The 19,901-nt window shown below is 28.2% G+C and overlaps 2 protein-coding genes across 2 annotated transcripts; one reads left to right on the top strand and one right to left on the bottom strand.

Moving 5' to 3' along the window:
* Positions 1 to 7,743: 7,743 nt before the first annotated feature.
* LOC140674264 (juvenile hormone acid O-methyltransferase-like) lies at positions 7,744 to 9,754 on the bottom strand. The gene is made up of 5 exons (XM_072907679.1): positions 9,653 to 9,754; positions 9,407 to 9,578; positions 8,840 to 8,972; positions 8,622 to 8,754; positions 7,744 to 7,990 (listed from the first exon to the last, which is right to left on the bottom strand). Exons 1-5 carry the CDS (start codon positions 9,729 to 9,731, stop codon positions 7,767 to 7,769), a joined length of 741 nt encoding a protein of 246 aa, XP_072763780.1. The 5' UTR covers positions 9,732 to 9,754; the 3' UTR covers positions 7,744 to 7,766.
* A 3,450-nt stretch (positions 9,755 to 13,204) lies between these two features.
* On the top strand, positions 13,205 to 18,935 carry LOC140674172 (uncharacterized). Its single transcript, XM_072907550.1, has 3 exons — positions 13,205 to 13,216; positions 18,043 to 18,391; positions 18,487 to 18,935. Exons 1-3 carry the CDS (start codon positions 13,205 to 13,207, stop codon positions 18,933 to 18,935), a joined length of 810 nt encoding a protein of 269 aa, XP_072763651.1.
* Positions 18,936 to 19,901: the final 966 nt, after the last annotated feature.

Raw genomic sequence — 19,901 nt, 5'->3', positions numbered from 1 at the left:
GTCTGCCTTTTGTTATATCTCTGGCATAGTGTTTTACATGTACATTGTACATGTGTTTTATTTCTCCCCTTCTCTCTCTCTCTCTCTCTCTCTCTCTCTCTCTCTCTCTCTTTCTCTCTCAATATAAATTTATACAATATATTAAATATATTATATATTAAATTATATATTAAATGTACTATATAATGGGTAAAGAGAGAAAAGAGAAGAGAGAGAGAGAGAGAGAGAGAGAGAGAGAGAGAGAGAGAGAGAGAGAGAGAGAGAGAGAGAGAGAAAGAAAGGGAGAAATAAAACACATGTACATACATACATACTTACGTACATGAACACACATTGACATTATTATACAATATTATTATCTAATATTGTGTATCTTTTATTATAACAATGTTAATTTAAAGATAAATAAACATCTCTTTTCAACACTTGTATTAATTTTACATTTATATTTTTGAGATTTTATCAAAAATAGTATAAATATAAAGAAACAAAAATTAGAAGAAATAATGAGAATATAAATAAAAGAGAAAAAAAGAAAGCAGATTTATTTTGATTTAAAATAATACGAATCACGTTTTTTTTTATTACAATACATGATGCCACACATGCTCGCCTGATAGACTACCCTTATGTTACATCCGCTTGCGATAATATACCAGAATAGAAAATTTATTTAATTAATTAATCTTGGTTTTGCTTTTCTAATTCAAAATCGCACTAGATCCTGTTCTGTGCAACAGGGATTTTTTTTCTTAACAAAAAGAAACCATCGAACGAACGGTTTAATCATCTAGTCAAAGGGACTTTCGAGGTCATTAACAGGTCTCAGGCCCTACAGTGTTCGTTTGACTCGAAAGCACATTAGACGACAAGCGAATTCCGAGACTGGTAATCCGCGTTCACAAATTCATCTTTTTTCCATAAAATATGAAAAGACTTTTTGACCAACTTAATACATATCATTGATAACTTGTTTTAAATAAAAACGTTTGTGCATATAATTGTAATATTTTACAGTTATGTTTTATATTTTGTAATTTATTATTTACGTAATATATTATAAATTTTTAAATTTATAATATAATATTTAGAGGCAATGTGTTTTACAAAGAAATAATTAATATTTTGATAAAAATTTCTCATATTTTTAATATTATTAGATAATATAATTTATATAAATAAGTAAGTAAGAAAGAGGCAATAGAAGCGAGGAGATGTGAATCAAAATTATAAGTTTTTTATATAGGTAGAATATAATCGAATTTTTTAAGAGACTATAAAAACTCGATTATATTCTAAAAGATGACAAAAAGTTTGCTTTGACAAAATGAGCATAAAACGTTAACAAAACATTTTGCAAACATTTAAAAAATTTTGTTTCTTGAGCAAAAGAATCTTTCATTCAACTAAATATTTCATTTTACGAACTAAATTTTTGTCTAAGAACACTGTGAGGATAAAATTGTAAAATCGAAAATATTTTTCTTCAATGTACTTTCATTACTACATGGATATTTGATGGTATGCTTATAGATAGACACTGTGTACTATATATACGCATACGCATACCAAACCTTTGTGTACATTTTTTTACGAACACTTTTTACCCGTATATCACGGAAAATATTTTATGACAATAAAGAAATAGCAATCCAAACATTATTGGAATCATAATAAATTATGATGAAATCTTACGGTTTTGCTGATAAATTATTTTGATATAATCAATTGTTGTATAAGAAAATGTGTAAAAAATGCGTTAACAACTTAAATTACACAATTGAAAACATACAGTAGATATTTTCGAAACAAAACGGTGTGACTTATAGAATGAACCTTGCAAATAACGATAATAAATAATTTTTTAAAATAATACATACCTTCTAATACTTTTATTATGTTTGATTCAACCGAATCTTTCAGGCCCCAACTGCGAATAATATTGGCCAAAATTTTTTTTCTTCATACGTTTCACAATTAACGATTAACTTGTAATAATTAACCACGAAACTACACAAAAACAGTATTGTAAGATAATTACGTATTTCACGAAACTTTTGTAAAACACTCGTATCCGTCAGGACTAGTCTGTTCTCGTCTTCTCCCCTCCATGAGGGCCTCTACGCGAGGTCCTCGCTGTGCCGCCTGCGCACCGCGGTGTGCGCGTTGATTAAGCCCCCGAATTTCGTACACTGAAAAAAAATTTACTTAATCTAAAAAAATATGTAGTTCAATACGTTCAAACAAGCATTTATTTAAATTAAGCAAGAATATTTTTGAATTAGTAAAATATATTGTCTATTTTACTATTCAGCAATATATTTTATTGATTCAAATATGTTTTTGCTTAATTTAAATAAATACTTATTTGAACGTATTGAACTAAATATTTTTTTAGAGTAAATAAATTTTTTTTTCAGTGTACATATAAAAAACGCACATTTCTTCTACAACGGATAACTTTATCAGTGAGAAGATACGCAACATATGAGCGCACACAAAGAAAGGGCCGTGTATGTGTACGGCTCGGCTTCTTCCTTATACCCCTTCTACATGGCAACAGGCAATGTTGAAAATGATATCCTGTGCGATTAAACTAGCGGCATCTCGCTTAGCGGTATTACAACACAAGCGAAATTCAATTAAATTTTAATCGTTAAATCAAACTTTTGTTTAGTCAAAAGAAACAGATAAAATTTACAAATCCGTCGAGTTTTGGTTAATGATTTTGTTCATCTGATGGAATAAAACTTATGATTATTGTTTCAAATCGGTTGAACGGAATTAATTGAACGTAACTCAATATTGCACAATGGAACCAACAAAAATATCGATCAACCATTATGATATCGTAGAATGAACAAAATCGATGATCAAAACTTACTGATCGATTTATACATTTATTGTGTTTACTTCGACTAAATGAAACTTGTACTTTGTCGTTTTGATTTAGTTGAATTACTATTCGCGTAAAGTAGTTGACTTAACACGATGATTAAGTAATTTTCAATAACATACTTTAGTTGTCGATAGAGTTAAATAACATGTATATTTAGCTAAATCATGCATCAAACAACTAAGTATTTGATGAATTTAAAAACGTCTATCAACAATAAATTTAGTTTCTTTTCGATCGCACTTAGTCCATCTATCAAAATGATTTGAACAAATGCGAAACTTTTTGTTACTTTAAAAGAATAAATTTGATAAACTCTGTTCTTTGAATAAACAAAAATTTTTTTGATCCTACTAAATTATTTATTTAAAAATACGCAATATTTTTTAATTAACACGAAATTGTTTAGTCCTCTCGATATTTGGAAATCAAATAAATATATTGAAATGACAACTAAATATTTTAAAATATATATATAAATAGTTATAGTATTTCGAACAAAATAATTTAGTTGGGTACTTTTCATGCAAAAATCGATATCACTTGATTTAATTAACTGTTGCTTATCACAAGGAACTAAACAACTGTTAAATTCACCAAATTTTTTGGCAACTAAACGAATTTAGTTCGTGCAGCAAACAAGTATAATGTAAATTATAAAATTGTTAACGAACGTTTTGGCCTGATTTTTTAGGCCATCTTTAGAGCAAGTAATTAAATATTAAAATTAATAAATTATTAATTAAGATATTGCGTCAGAAGTTACTTAGAAAAAAATTACATATATCGTTATAATTTACAATCAGATTTTTATTTAATAAAAAATTTGATTACTAGATTAGTATGTTACATCATACTAATCTACATTGAAGGTTTATACATAAAATATCTTAATGCAAAATACAAGTACTTTGACGGTGATAAATGATTATTTTATTAAATAACAATATTATTGGATATGTAAAATGTTTATATTACACTATATTTAATTTATAAAATTTATATATATGCACAATATATGTATGTATTGATAATTTTGATATTTATATTAATTCTACTATTTTAAATTTGTCAAATTTGACAAATTTCAGATTCGTATATTCAGCAATCTACAAATATAATAAATTAACTCAAAATTGACTTTATTTGACTTTACAAAATTATTCAATTGTGTCATACATCCATCACCTGTGTATTTTTATATTCATGTGATATTATTTTGCAACACAAATATGTTCGCTATTAGATTGATGAATTTTAATTAGCTCTTATCAAATATTTCCGAATATAAACAAAAATATAGTATACATACTATATATAATTTATATTATAATGTTTCTCGGGTAATTCATTTAATATATTACATTAAAAATTCAAAATAAACTTTAAACAAGTTTAATTTCGGATCGGTTTTTTACTTTAATTTTCGATAACTACAATATAGTTTGATTTTATTCTTTGCACATAAGTGTCTTATTAACCAAGGAAGGTTTAAAGTGCATCATTATTATAAAATTGTATTAATAAAACAAAGTAATAAAATATATAAAATACAACTGTACTGCTTCAGCTCATGGGTGATGTGCAATGGGGGGCAGGCGTCTCCGCGTTTGCCTTTCTGTGAGCCTAAAAAAAGACAACGAGGGGTTAGCGTTCTATTGTGCCTTGAAGATACGGAAGAATTCTTTTTATGACAGGATTTAAATGCAAACATTACAAATGCAAAATGTAATAAATGTGGAATTATTTAACTAAAAGATACATATAATATTTTAGCCTGATAAAGAAAATTATCTACTGACGACATAAAATAAAAATCTTTATAGAAATCTTTTTTACTAATGAAATTTTTGTGTAATTGTCTTTTATATTTACTCATTTATGATTTTTAACCGAGCGACTGGTACCATTATTGTAAAATAATATACCATTATTATAAATTACGAATGCATATTTAAACAAATGTTTGAGCTTTAAATTTTAAAAATATTAAAATTAATTTTAAATGAATATTAATTTTAAAAATATTACATATTTTTTTTAATTTCTAAATTTTTTTAAATTTTCTTAAATGTTTATAAATAAATTTATTACAAAATATAATTCTCAAGAGTATTGATACATGTATAAAAGTAACGTGTCAGGAATTTATGGTCTGCATCGAAGTCCTATTCAAAGCCAAACGGTTATAGAAATAACATTTTTCTTTTATTTTCTTCTCGGCTATTGTCTACTTGTAATGGGTACATATTTTAAAAAATGATAAAAGAAAGAGCATATTTTGAAAAAAGAATTTCTTACAAACATACATTGAAACAAGCAAAGTACACGTGTATAAAATAAAATATTGAATAATTAATGCAATAAAAATTATATAATATAGTATTTAAATATTTTTGAAAAAGAATTTAACAAGAAGAGAAAATCAACATGACATGGAGAGAGCCAGACATTGGTAAGGAAAGATAAATTAGAAAATATTAAAGACAGAAATCGTAGTAGGATCTCTTAACTTATAACTTATAAATAAATAATTGATAAACAAGAAAGAAAATGAAGAAATCAATTAGTGTGGGAAGACATTTCTTTTAACTCTTGGCGCGCCAGTGGAATTGTACGAGTTTTCGCTGATATTCAATAGAATAGAAATCTCATTCGGTGCTTTGTATTTTGGCTGCAGGTCATCATCGCTTCATCGTTATTAGAGGCAATGATAAGCGCAACAATGACGTCAGTAATGATATTGCTTCAATGAGCAATCATAAAAAAACTAATTTTTTACGTTAAGTTGTTAAGGCCGCTTTTTCGTTACAAGCAAAAAAAAGTTTCATTAATAAATTCTCTATAACATATGTCAAAATAAAAGTGTCATGTAAGTTTCTGTAAATAATTATCAAAATATAAAAAGAAAAGATTATAATATATCCCTACAAAGAAAGAGAAAAATATCAATTTGCTCGAAAAAATAATTTTATTTAGGAGATATGCCATTTATTTCTAATAAACACATTGTTTTGATCACTCTATTTTTTATTAAAAAAAAATGGAAAAACAGAGAAAAATAAAAAATATTCTTTAAAAAAACAGAACAATTGCTAAATATCGTTAATTCTCTTAACTAGTATTTATATATGTTATGGATTGCTTGTAACTAGTTCAAAATATTTTGCAAGCACATTAATTGTTCTCAAATTTATATAACATTTTAAGTTTACGAATTTTTTCTGTGCTTATAATACATTTTACGTTAAATTTTCTGTTAATAAATAAATATAAAAATTACAATTAATATAATTTTATATAAAATATTTTTTTATTTATTAAGATCAAAATTATATTGGTATATCAGAGAGCGGAATAAAGGAGGAAGAGGGAGGGTAGGAACGAGAAGGAAGGGTCAAGGAGGGAGGCGGGAGTTGAGACGGACGAGGATGGAAGGGAAGAAGATGATGGAGTGTATGATGGAGAGAGGCGTGGACGGTGACAGATGGAGGTTATATGCGGGTACTGAGTAGGCAGAGAAAAGGGAAATCAAGTGAGGAGGAACGCAGAGAAAGGAGAGAAGGGAAGAGGTGTGACGGAGGAAGAAGAGGAAAGAAGGATAGTGGAGGGGCAAGGGGAAGAGAGAGGAGGAAGGAAGGGAGAGGAGAGAGGAGAAGAAGAGTGTTCCAAAGTGAGTGGTAAAGAGAACAGAGAGAAGGGAAAGCAAGTGAGGAGAAGCACAGGAAAAAGGAAAGAAGGGAAGAGATGGAAAGGAAAGGGAAATGGATAAGTAGAGAGGAGTTAAACGGGCGAAGAGTGAGGTGAGGGGGACTAGGGAGTGCAGGGAGGAGGTGAAAGATGGTGAGGAGGACTGAAAGGAAACGCGAGGCACGGAGAATTAGTAAGGACGAGAAGAAAGAAGCGGTAAGGAGAAGAGAAGGCATGAAGGAAGGAGGGGAAGGAAGAGAGGATGGAGAGAAGAGGAAGAAAAGAAGAGGAGAAGAAGAGAGGGAAGAGCGGAAAGATATGAGAGTTTAATGAGGGGATAAGGAAGTGAGGGGGGGGAATATTGGAAATGATGAAGAGGGCAAAGAGAGAGGATAGAGAAGAAGGAAGAGATGGGTTATAGGGGATGAGAGAAAAGGAACGGAAATTCGGGGAGAGACGAAGAACGAAGAAGAAAACAAATAGAGCGAGGAAAAAGGAGAGAGAGGGGGAGGAGAAGCAGGAAGGTAGAAAGAGGAAGAAGGAAGGAGGAGAGGAGGAAAGAAGAGAAGAGAAAGGAAGAGGAGGAGATGGAGAAATGGAGCAGGAGAAGAAGAGAGAGAGAGGAGAGAGGAGAGAGGGAGAGAGGAGAGAAAGGGAAAGAGAGAGAGAGTGGAGGAATGTAAGCAAAGGGAAAGGAGATGTATGAGACGAGAGGTTAGAATAGACAAGGGGCATGAGGGGCAGTGGGTTAGTGACAGAAATAATTTTAGACTGTAAGGGGTGGGGCGTCCCTAAAAATATTGGGCAATTTGTAAGGGAGTTTCGGGTTAAGGAATGGAAGAGAGAGAGAGAGAGGGGGGGGGGGAGAACGGGATATGAGAGACTTTCCTTTTTAGATGTGGGAAATGAAGGGAGAGGGAGAGAAGAAGACAACATACATTTATTATTTTCTTTTTTTTTTTTTTAATATCTATGTAACGTCGCCTTATTTTATTTTACACCGCCGTGTTATACCCGCTCGACCAACTTCGCGCGTTACATGTATATGGTTACATCTCACGATGCGTTTACATTATATAGACGAATGTTGAATCATCTAACATAAAATCTTAATAAATTTGTAATACATAAGTAATTAATAAGGTCTATATGCAATGTAGAGAATATACTTAGAAAAATATTAATTCATGTACACAAATAATCGACGTTGATTTACTGGTGGTTTACATGCGTAAATACTTAACGTATCATATATATCAAAATTGACATTTTTTGCTACCATACGATACATTTGTTCAAACTTTTTCTCCATTTTATTAAATTCATTTGTGAGCTCATCTTTGACATCTTCTTGTTGTTGAGGTGACAGCTTGTTTATAAATGACAGGCCAGATAAAATATAAGCTGTTGGAATAAAAAATAACTTTTACATAAAAATTATATTTATATGAAAATTTCTAAATAAATAACAAATTAGGTAAGTTTTTGATATAATTTATGCGAGGGCGGACTTCTCGATAAGAAAGACAAAAGATCGTTATATGTGATTTATATCATAAGAATGTATAAGCATGTTTTATGCGAGAAAGGGATAGTTGCTGTGCAACTATTGTCTCCTATCTATTGTAATTGATTGGAGTTTGACAAGCGAACAATATGTGTGATTAATGTAATTTATAATTATTTCAAGTTTGAGATGCGCACAGTAATCAAATTTTTGAGGAGTCGTAAAGTAGAGTAAGTTACTACAAGTGAAAGTTTATAGTCAGTTTTAAGTTGAAAAAAATGGCCGAACACCATGACCGGCACATCTTTTAAATTACAAAAATGAGTCGGTGAGCTATCTTTAATAATGTTACAGGATATAATATTTTTTTTAAGCTTAAAACATTCTAGCCATAAAAAACAAAATATTTTGCACTTTTATTGTCGGATCGTTTACGTATTACAATTAAATCGCTGTATAAGACAAAATTTGATTTTAATCTGCATCATTTTCATAATTATACATATGCTTTAAAAAAAGAATACTTACGTAAAAGATTTTCTGTCCTATATCTTCTTAACGGCATAAAATTAGAGCGCTGAACTATAAATCCGATTTGTTTAAGTAAATGATTTACTTCTCTCGCAGGATTGGTCCAATTATGAAACGGTGTAATGTAGTCCTTTATAAACCATGTAAATATAAGAATAGTAATTAAAAATCGTAGTAAAAATAAACAAAATAATATTTAAAGTAATAATACATACCTTGAAGAATAATCCATAAGTTGGATGATTCAACATTCGTCTATATAATGTAAACGCATCGTGAGATGTAACCATATACATATAAAGGCATCCACCAGGTTTTAACATTTTATAAATATTTTGAAATTCTTGACTGTCAAACAAAATAAATAAAATTTATTAAGGTCTATATATGTGCATTCAGTAATATTATTGAAGATAAAATTTTAATCTAATCTTAATTTAATAAAATATTAAAATATTAATATTTAACATAATATTATAAAATCAATTGATATAAAGCATTTTGTTGCTCAAAATATTAATATTATATCAAATTGTTTACATAAATGTCGGCAAAATTTTTTTTTAAAAATAGTTACGCCAAAAAAATTTTTTAAAAATGTATAAAAATATTATTTATTGAAAGTTACTTTTACCAAGCACATATTTTATAAAATTGATTCTCTGTCTCTCTCTCTCTCTCTCTCTCTCTCTCTCTCTCTCTCTCTCTCTCTCTCTCTCTCTCTCTCTCTATCTCTCTCTCTCTTTCTTTTATACTTTTTACAACATATATTTTATATTTACCAAATATCAGTACGAGCATGTACAGTGGGAAACGAAAATATATTATCAAATTCTGCGATATATCTTTCAGATAAATTTTTGGTTTGGATATCAAAAACTTCAAAATCGATTCGTTCGTCGGTTTTATATTTACTTTCTGCATATTTTATCATACTTTCCGAATTATCGGTACCTGTAAGCCATAATTGAATTAAGAAACAAATTTATGTCAATAAATTGTTACATATTCTTTACAACATTACATACCTATTATTGTCGACTTTACATCAAGTTCTGGCAAGATAAAATATCTTGTTGAGTATCCAAACCCACAATTAACTTCCATGGACTTTCCAGATGATACAAAATATTCTTTCGTATACCAAGGCTCAGTATAACACATAATGTTTTCCTCTTTTAATGTCAGTTCTGGATTGAATTTCATTCTTTTCAAATATTAAAATTAATACAATTAAAATATTATTATTATTATCTTTTTGATTTTTGTCGGAAAAAACTATTACAATGTAATAATTTAAATATAATATTATTATAATATATATGTTATTAAAAAATGTATATTGTAATTTTCTAACAATGTTTGTTAGAAACACACATATATATATATATATATATATAGAAAAGAGTGTTCTTCCGAAAACTGCCTATAACAGACTGATCTTAAAGTGCCTTTTCACAGTTTTATGCCAGTAAGCATTCCCACTTAAACCTATAGAATACATGACAAAACCCTGTGTATGCTCAATGGAACTGAAAAAAATCGGTTTTTATATTTCTAGCGAATACCGTCAAAACAATAAGAGATATAAAAAAAAGTTTTATGGTTTTTAATGTACTTTAAAATTGTGCAATCAGACTTTTCAAAAATGTCATATTTTTCGAAATCCCTCCCCTCTCTTTCAATTTTTTCAAATGTTAAAATTTGTCTAATAGCAAAACTTATAGCTCATTTAACGACAAATTCAACCATATATGATAAAATTGTATTCCAAAGTCGCATTTTTTAGAAATAAGCTTAAAATATCTATATCACTATACGCGCGCTTTATTTCGTAAACTTACAAAGGCAACCATAAAGTATCAATAAATAATGAGAATATATATTTATGAATTATAGTAAAATTATATTTATATAATTTATAATTATATAATATATATACTGAGCAACAAAATTAACGCAACAAAAATTTTTATCGAAATTTCACTCAACTTCAAATAATCATAACTCCGCGGAAAATGGTCTTATCTAAAAGATTTTTTTTTATTTTGAAGCTCTTGAAGTCTCTTAGAAGCATTTGTCAGATTTCGAATTTTTTTCTTCCCCCCTCCCGCCTTCTTTTCAAAAGTAAGGACGTGTTTTGTCTCGGAAAATTGGCACAGTTTGACGCACTCCACGGAGTGGAATGAATTTTTTTCACAAGTATCATTTTTTTCACAATAATCATTGTATAATTTGGACTGTTCCTTGCAAATTAAAAAAAAATTGAGATCGATATGATTTTATTTCCTAGACTTATAACGTATCAAAGTGACCTATACATTTTTGCTCGAAAGAATGTAATGGCTAACATTCAAACTGCTGAAAGACGAGCACAAAGAAAACAAATTCTCAGGTAGTATAACAGAACATATTCCTCTACGTTAAAAAAAAAACATTAGAATCTTCTAATTCCGAGAGCGAATATAGCAAAAGTAAAATAAAATGAAATTATGTCTAATATACCAAATTATTTTTATTAATTCTTCCCTTTCCTTTCCATTTATATAATGTGTTAAATACATCTATGTTAAACAAATCTATTGGAAAATAATTTATATATTAAAAATACATTGCACTAACTATAACAATATTAATTAAAAAAAAAAACCCTAGACTTCGAACTTGCAACGTACGGTGCAATAATTAGTAATTAATCGCCTTACGCTCTTATCTACGATTGATCACTGAAATCTTTCTTTACAAATAGGTATATAACGAGCACGGGAAACTTTAAACTCATTTTTCTTGTGAATGCTTGAGCGTTATCAAAAAGTGTTTTACCGTAATTAGTGGGAGGGTAGGACAACAACATACCACAAGCTTATTCAAAGAGGGAGCTAATCCTGATCATCCCCTTGTCAGTGTACATGTATATACAATATATATATATATTTTATATATTACGATCATCAATTTTCATATGACTTTGATATTAATAAATTATTTATTAACTGATATTAAAAAAAGTTAACAAGTTAAGTTAAAATTAACTAGTGTAAAGTTTAAATTTTATGGCATTTAAAATTAGCTAAGTTAAGTTAAAAGTTATTAACTTTTTAACTTTTTAACTTAACTTTTAACTATTTAACTAGTTACTACCCAACCCTGTTCATTTTTCTTTCTTTATCACCATTAATCATTCAGAAAAAAATTTTCTTTTAAAAATTCTTTGCATTTTTTCCACTTTTTTTATGATTCAATTTATGTATATAACGAGTATACAACCGTACAAAATAAAAGAAGGATTTCGTTTTGTCGATGTCTCAACTTTCAGAACAAAAATATGCCGTTGTTAGGTTAGGTTAGGTTATTAATTATATAATTTTTATAAAATAACGTAGTATAAGAAGAAAAGAAAATTTATAGATTTCCATTTTTTCTCAATGTCAGAGACATGTGTGAAGAACAAAAGGCATATAAGTATACATCTGCTGTAACTCTCTTAGCCCGATTATGAATTTCAAAGAAATTTTATTGTTTCCGAAAGATAAAAAATTTTTTTAAAAGAAAATTACTTTAAAAATATTTATGTTACATGTGTGTACATTTTCTAAAGAAATATTAACTTCTTAGAACTTATATGATTTTTGTATAAACTTTAGAGATGGGCGATATTAAAAAAAAGAATCAATGGTCAAATATTTTATTACGAAGAAATAACGATTTCTTACTTTATACAATTATAATATCTACCAATATATTTTATATTTTTACCTGCATACTTTCTAATTTTACGTCTTTGTATTACAATCAATCCTTGTAGAATTTTTCGAAACTCTTCCAAAACTTTTTTTATTTCTTTTCGTAACATTTAAAGAATATTTAAAACTCGTTGTTGAAAAAAATCTGTGTAAAATGAAAATAAAAAATATGTCAGACACTTGTTGTAAGAAAAATAAGATTATATAATATATACATAAGAGAATATTTTCTGTACCTTGTACGTGATAAGAAGCAAGCGATTTATTTTAGCCAATTATATAATTAGGGAAAATAGTTTCAAACTATGACAGAGTTTCACGATTTGTTAAGTATTTTTTATTCGTTTTGTAAATAGTATTTATTAAATAATTTTAAAATCTCTTTTATCGTTGCTTTGTATATAAATAGTTTATAAACTTTTTAGAAAACTAAAATAAATTAGTTTATTAAAGCAAATATTGATATAATGTTTGATAAAACGTTTGATTGTAAGCACACTACGTTTAAAAAATTAGACCATTTTCAAATCGTTGCATTTGGGCAAAAATTATTGTAGGCAAGAAATTAAAAAAGCATTTTAAAGTTTAGGGTTTTTAACTTTAAAGTTTTCAGGAGCCTTAAAGTTTAAAGTTTTCAACTTTAAGATTCCTGGGTACTGACCGCGGCTATATTGGAATCGTGACGTCATAAGCGAAAAATAACAGCCGAATTATTCTTGCGTGCCATTTTTAAATAAAAGATATTTTGATGAAACAAGACTACAGATCAGTTTAGCACACTTGTAACATTGTTCGAAAACTAAGCTTTTTCCTTGGTAGTTAAGAGATAACCGTAAAATGAGTGTCAAAGTAAGCCTACTTTTGCGGAGAAACAGGCAGTTTGGCAGCTGTCTAAAGAAGTGGAAAATATTCCTTCCACATAGTATATTCCTCGCTAAGCTGAGTTTTCGGAGTATTTTACAAGTATGCTGAAACACATCCTGAGGGTCTATTATGTATTTTAGATAAATTTTCTCACGTTTCGCATTTTTATTTCACGGGAATGTTCTCCCGCTATTATGGAATTAGTAAGTGAAAATGTGAGATCACTAGATTTCTGTTAGAGCCAATTGACATATTACTAGCATTGTTATGTGTCTGACACTTTAGGTTTGACGACTGAATACTAGCAAACCTAACCAAAAGAAACACCAAAGACGTATAATTAATTATTAATTATTAAAGTGCAATAAATAAAATAAATTTCTCTGAAGAGTAAAAAAAGCTATTATTAAAATACATGAGAGAACATGCCGATTTCGGTAGGGAACGTATATTCGGGTTGTTCGGGTGAAAATAAAAGGATAATAGTAAAGGAAATTTTAAAAAGGGGCCACCACAACATAATCCATATTATTATTATTTATCGCGATCTTTTGTCAATGTAACTACAAATTTTAGGTTATAATTGGTGAAAATTATATATTTGTGCATGTAATTTATTTGCTATCTTTCTCTTACTAATGTAAAATTCATGACGAGCAAATTCCCGGGAATATCTTTGTATTTTCACAAGGTGAATACATACAAAATAGAGGGGATTGCTCACTTTCACATTTCCATTTCTTTAGAGATAGATACATAATAGGCCCCCCTGTAGTGTTATTTCATTGAAATATTTTTTTATTTAAGAATAGCACGCAAGAATAATTTGGTTGTCCAAACATTTGTCATTTTTCACGCCTAATAATTCACCGATTTACACTTTAAGAAAAAATCTGAATTTGCAACTAGCAGTTACACATTTTTATTTTAACATAATTATGTGTTTTAACTACGCCAATTGATTCGTCTCATTATTCTGTGCATAAAAGTATTAGGGTAAGATAATTGAGAAATGAATATTTTATAAGATATCTTGTATTTTATGTCAAAATATTGCAACTTTTGAAGCCTGATAACTCGAAAAGTGTTTAATGAAAAAACATTTTATCATAGTGTTTTGGAAAGCTCTCAAGATAAGCTACAAGTATATGCAAAAATATATAGGGTGTTTTATTTAAGAAATTCAAAATGACCTTCACGTGACCTTCATGTGACTCTTTTCAAACTAATGGCATACAGACATACACCAACACATTGAATAAGGGTTCATTTTTCAATGTTGGTAACAGTGACGCTAGAATTTTCTCGTCGGTTCGGTATATCCTTAAGGCTCCTGAGTACTCGAGGCGGAACTTCGATGTCGACGGTGGCGATATATAGTTTTGTCTCTTTCTCTCTTTTGGGAAATATGTCAGAAGCAAGAAATGACAGCCCAATTTATGTTGCGACTTACGTCGTAATTATTTGCTTTCTGCTAGTGTTGTGATGTGCAACGTATTAATGAAACTTGTAAAAATGGACGGCTGCCAAGCTGTATAAGGAATAAACTGTGTAAAGTAACATTTTCCTCTTCTTTCGACAGCTGTCAAATCGCGTGTTTTTCCGCATTTCAAGGGTTCATTTCGGATTCAATTTAGAGTTATTTATCAATTGTCAGGAGAAAGGATTATCAGCCGTCCATTTTTACAAGTGTGCTGAAGAGATTGGTAGTATTATTTCGTTGAAATATGTTTTTATTTACATGTCAGTCGCAACATAAATTAGGGTGTCATTTCTCGCTATTTCTCACTTGTGACGTCACGATTTCAATATGGCCGCGGTGACTACTCAGGAGCCTTAACGCACTGTGGGTAGTTTTTAAAAGCTTTTTTACTGTTAGTTCCGTCCGTTAAAAAAGGAAATACACAAGTATAACAGAATTGTTTCTCTAATATTACCGCCTGAGTCTCTTTTTATTTTAAAATCTAAGATTGCGATATCCTGAAATTCTATATTCTTCTATCTTTTTCTATCTTAAAGGTACATGTGTAGAAGAAAATGTGTTCCGTCATATTCGTTTTCTTTTTGTCACATGACAACTGTCGGGAGATAATAGGGAAAAGGACAAAGTATTTGCGGGTCTACACAGACACACTGGATATTGTGGAAAGTGAAACGTATACAAAAATGTAAAAAGTTACCAATGAATACCAAGCTCACGCGCATTTGTGCGTTTCTTTCTCCACTAATCATTGGCATTGGGGCGCAGTAGCATTGCTAGCAAGACGAAAAAATCTGGGATATGTAAAATCTAATGTACAATCCAAAAGAATAGAGTGTGGGAGATTTGTGTAGCATACAGTAGTCACTCATTTGTGCTGCCCGAAGACAACAGATGCATAAAAACGTTAACTGCGAATATCGTATTTCGTTATCACACAGTGAATCAATTAATTATATGCAATTAATTTGTGACGATCAGAAAATACTCTATATTTATTTCTGTATTCCAAATTTTTTCGTAATGGGTTCAATTATGGATTTACCTGAAGAAATGATTGCGATCATCTTTGGTTATAAAAATCAGCATGGAAGATATTATTAACTTTAGATGTACGTGTACGCAATTTGAGAAGGCAGTTAAATACGAAAAGTATCAGGAAAAAAATTTTCTCAAACGTAATGTGCTACTTTAAAATTTTTTTTAAATTTTATTTCAGTAACCTTTCATTATCCTATTGCAAACACATGTACAAAAAATATTTTCGATAAAAGTAAAATAAATAAAATATATAAAAGTATAATATAATGAAACAAACAAAAAGATTAAAAAAAGCTTTAACCAACAATATAAAAACGGTGATAAGTGTATTAGTTTAAATTAAATAAAATTTATTTTCTGTGATAATTAAAAGAAATATTTTTAAAGTTACTTGTTCTCAATTTATGTTTTGCGCGTGTCTTTCATTATTTGGTTTCCCGTTTTTTAAATGTTTTTATAATATAATATAAAATATAATTGTATTAAATATAATATAATAAAAAGTAATAAACGGTTTCTTATTATAAACTAACATTTTGCAAATATCTTTTTAATAATTTAATAATTTAATTATTTCTAGTTTATTAAATAATTTGACAAAAAAACTAACGTTTTATAAATATAAAGAAGTAAGCAAATGAGGTGGAAAAAGAAAGGAAGTGGGTGAGATATATAGTAAGACAATAATGTCAATACATTTGGTTTCAAGTTTTTCTTCGCATTTTTACAATACAGAATAAAGAAATGTATAAGATAAGAGATTAAGCACAATTCAGAAAAAAATCACTATAAGTTAATATTTATTAATATTTTTAATTCACCTCGCAAATGTATCCTCTTTGGTATGCTAAACATGTTGAGTGGACAATATTCCAATTCATATTTATTAAGGTAATATATTGTAATTGTTTGTTGTAATTTTATTTTGCTCAATCTCTTCCTAATCGGTAGATAAGATTGCATATGTAGGTAAGAGAGATTGCATATGGTTGAAAGACTATTTTTCATTTGAAAACAAATGTAAATTTTACTTATTTTCATCAAAATATATTTGACATTGTTTTATTATTATAAAAAATAAATAATAACAATAAAGATAATAATAATAATAACACTATTAATATTAATAATAAAATTAATAATAATAAAAATAATATTAATAATGATGAAAATAAAAATTGTATTAATATAAATAGAAATTGTTTTCTTACTACAAAAAGTAAATAATGATGATAATAATAATAATTATTATTATTATTATTTTATATTGTGTTATTTCTTATGTAAAATTCAAATAAATGATAGAATAAAAACAAAAAATTTTTTATTTTTATTTAATTTTGAAATTGATTGATTAAATATATATATTTTTTTTCTTTTTGATATAAACGAAATCCTTGGGAAACACTCTTACCTAACGCTTACGCAATTTACCTTTATAGGAAAAATTGCGCATTTATATAATCAACATGAAAATTTTCATAGAGACTCAAGAGTGCATGAAACACTAATCGGAATAAGAAATTAACTTAAAACCTATTGTATTTGCAATTATATATAGGCGAATTTTTTCTTATTAAAACATCAAAAAATTCTTAATAACCCATAAATAACCATTAAAATTGATACATAAATTTAATCAAAGTCTCTGTGGACAATGTGCTCATTGCTTCTTACACAGTATTATGTTCATCTTATTTCATCTACTCGAACTTAAAAATACACAATTTCTTCTAGCTTTATCTTAATTTTAGTAAAAAAAATATAATATATAGTAAAAGAAAAAAATATAAAATGCATCCAAAATATTAACATTTTGCATTTATTTTATTAATTTAATTATTTTGTTTTAATATCTTATTATTTCTAATAGGTCATTAATTTATTTGAAAAAACTACTGATTTATCAATATATAAACATTTAATGTGTGTGTGTGTCTGAAATAGAGAGAGCGGTAAGTAATTTGTTATATAATATTTAGTACCAAGGCTATTATATAATTAAAATTTTGTTTATTTTATTTGTAATTAATATGTATGATCTTAATATAAAGGTTAATTATTTATAATTTAAAATTTATAAAGAAAAGTTAAATTGTTTAATACTAAAATTTGTCGAGAAAAAAAATTATATATATAATATTTTTTGTAATAGAAAAAATTGATATTTTGATTGATACTTTTGAATAATATACATACAAAAATTTCATTTTTATAAAAATGTATTAATGTTAAGATAGCATTGTTTGGTGTGATTTTCAAAAGTTTATTAAAATATCGTTATTATAAGTTTTGGTGGCCTTCTGCAAAGAAACTTTTTGACAAGATGTCTAAGGAAAATGAGAAGAACGAAGATGAAACAAAAGGTGAAAACAACGAACAGATGAAGGATAAAATATACTCTAACTTTATGGAAACGGGCATTAAATGTGCGAGACAATTACGAAGTTTCGTGTCTCAAATAATTGATAAACATTATGACAATGCTTTTAATAACAAAATAGATAATTTTGTAAATTTTAATCAAGTATTTCAATTAGATGAACGTTTAAGTGAAATAATTTATAATCCTGCGAATTTTATAAATAATTCTTTTTTTATGGATGAACTTAAAAGTTTGATTGCGCAATCTCACCACGGTAAAATATAATATAAATTAAAATCTACTAATAACATCATATATAGATTTATATACTTCTTGCACAGTAAATGTAATGTAAATTTTTTAGAAAAGCTGATGGCGATTTAACGAAAAGATATTGCAACATAAAAATGTTTCATTACCTGAGGCAATATTTTTCGAAGGAAAAGTGGGAAAGTTTTAAAAAACAATTTGAAAAAGGACAGCTTCTGGAACGTGCTGCTATTATTGTGGCACAATGGTTTCAACCACAAAAGTATGTATATTATTCGTGTGTAAATGAGTCACTAGATAACATTGTACAAGAAGTATTAAAATGCTTAAAAGAAAAATATCCCGACCATTCGATATTCTGGAAGCCCGCTGAAAATTTTTCCTGTTGGAAAAATAACAATATCATTGATAATCATTGGGACGAAGCGGAAGGAACGCAGATTATGGATACACTCGAGGAATATATATTTGGCACATTAAACTTTACACCAAACAAATCGACAAACGTAAATTTGAAATTTTTCTGTATAGATAATAATATATTGTAATTCTGGCCAACATATTATTACGTGAGCATGACTATATGTTCGTCATATCTTAAGGCTCCTGAGTAGTCACCGCGGCCATATTGAAATCGTGACATCATAAGCGAGAAATAGCGAGAAATGACACCCTATTTATGTTGCGACTGACATGTAAATAAAAACATATTTCAACGAAATAATACTACCAATCTCTTCAGAATACTTGTAAAAATGGACGGCTGGTAATCCTTTCTCATGACAATTGATAAATAACTGTAAATTGAGTCCGAAATGAACCCTTGGAATGCGGAAAAACACGCGATTTGACAGCTGTCGAAAGAAGAGGAAAATGTTACTTTACACAGTTTATTCCTTACACAGCTTGGCAGCCGTCCATTTTCACAAGTTTCATAAATACGTTGCACATTACAACACTAGCAAAAAGCAAATAATTACGACGTAGTAAATAATTACGTCGCAACATAAATTGGGCTGTCATTTCTCGCTTCTGACATATTTCCCAAAAGAGAGAAAGAGGCAGAACTATATGTCGCCACCGTCGACATCGAAGTTCCGCGGCGAGTACTCAGGAGCCTTAAAAGTATTCTCTTGTCTTTTCTCTTAAGGATGTTTAGCACCTATAATCGGAGCAAAAAGTAATCGAAATTGACGAATATATACTTTTCTCATATATCTTAATATATGATTATTATAAAGATTCCATAAAATCTTATTATTTATTCATAGCTAGAGTGTAGAAATGTATTTTCCAACTTCTGTTGCTTTTTTTCGGAGAATTTTCGTGTTTCTTAAATTATAATGAGAAACTTTTATCATTGACGGTATTTTGATTTCGACATTACAGCATAAAATTTGAAATATAAAAATAAAAGAATTTACTCGTACAGAGTAATTTAAAATGTCAGAATAAAAATTATAATAGTGAATAATGACAAAATATAGAAGATTTTTAACTATTTCTTTGATAAA

This window comes from Anoplolepis gracilipes, chromosome 15 (genome assembly GCF_047496725.1).
Source record: "Anoplolepis gracilipes chromosome 15, ASM4749672v1, whole genome shotgun sequence".
NCBI lineage: Eukaryota > Metazoa > Arthropoda > Insecta > Hymenoptera > Formicidae > Anoplolepis > Anoplolepis gracilipes.
Note: the sequence above shows the minus strand (reverse complement) of the source record. Positions and strands in the feature narration are given on the sequence as shown.

Bases quoted from the DNA above. Each gene is read 5' to 3' on its own strand.
- LOC140674264 (XM_072907679.1), bottom strand. From the start codon at position 9,731: ATGGAAGTTAATTGTGGGTTTGGATACTCAACAAGATATTTTATCTTG. The intron at 8,973-9,406 runs GTAAATATAAAA...TTTGTTTGACAG, and splicing joins CATGCTCGTACTGATATTTG to TCAAGAATTTCAAAATATTT. The intron at 8,755-8,839 runs GTATGTATTATT...TGGTTTATAAAG, and splicing joins CTTATGGATTATTCTTCAAG to GACTACATTACACCGTTTCA.
- LOC140674172 (XM_072907550.1), top strand. The intron at 18,392-18,486 runs GTAAAATATAAT...TTTTTAGAAAAG, and splicing joins GATTGCGCAATCTCACCACG to CTGATGGCGATTTAACGAAA.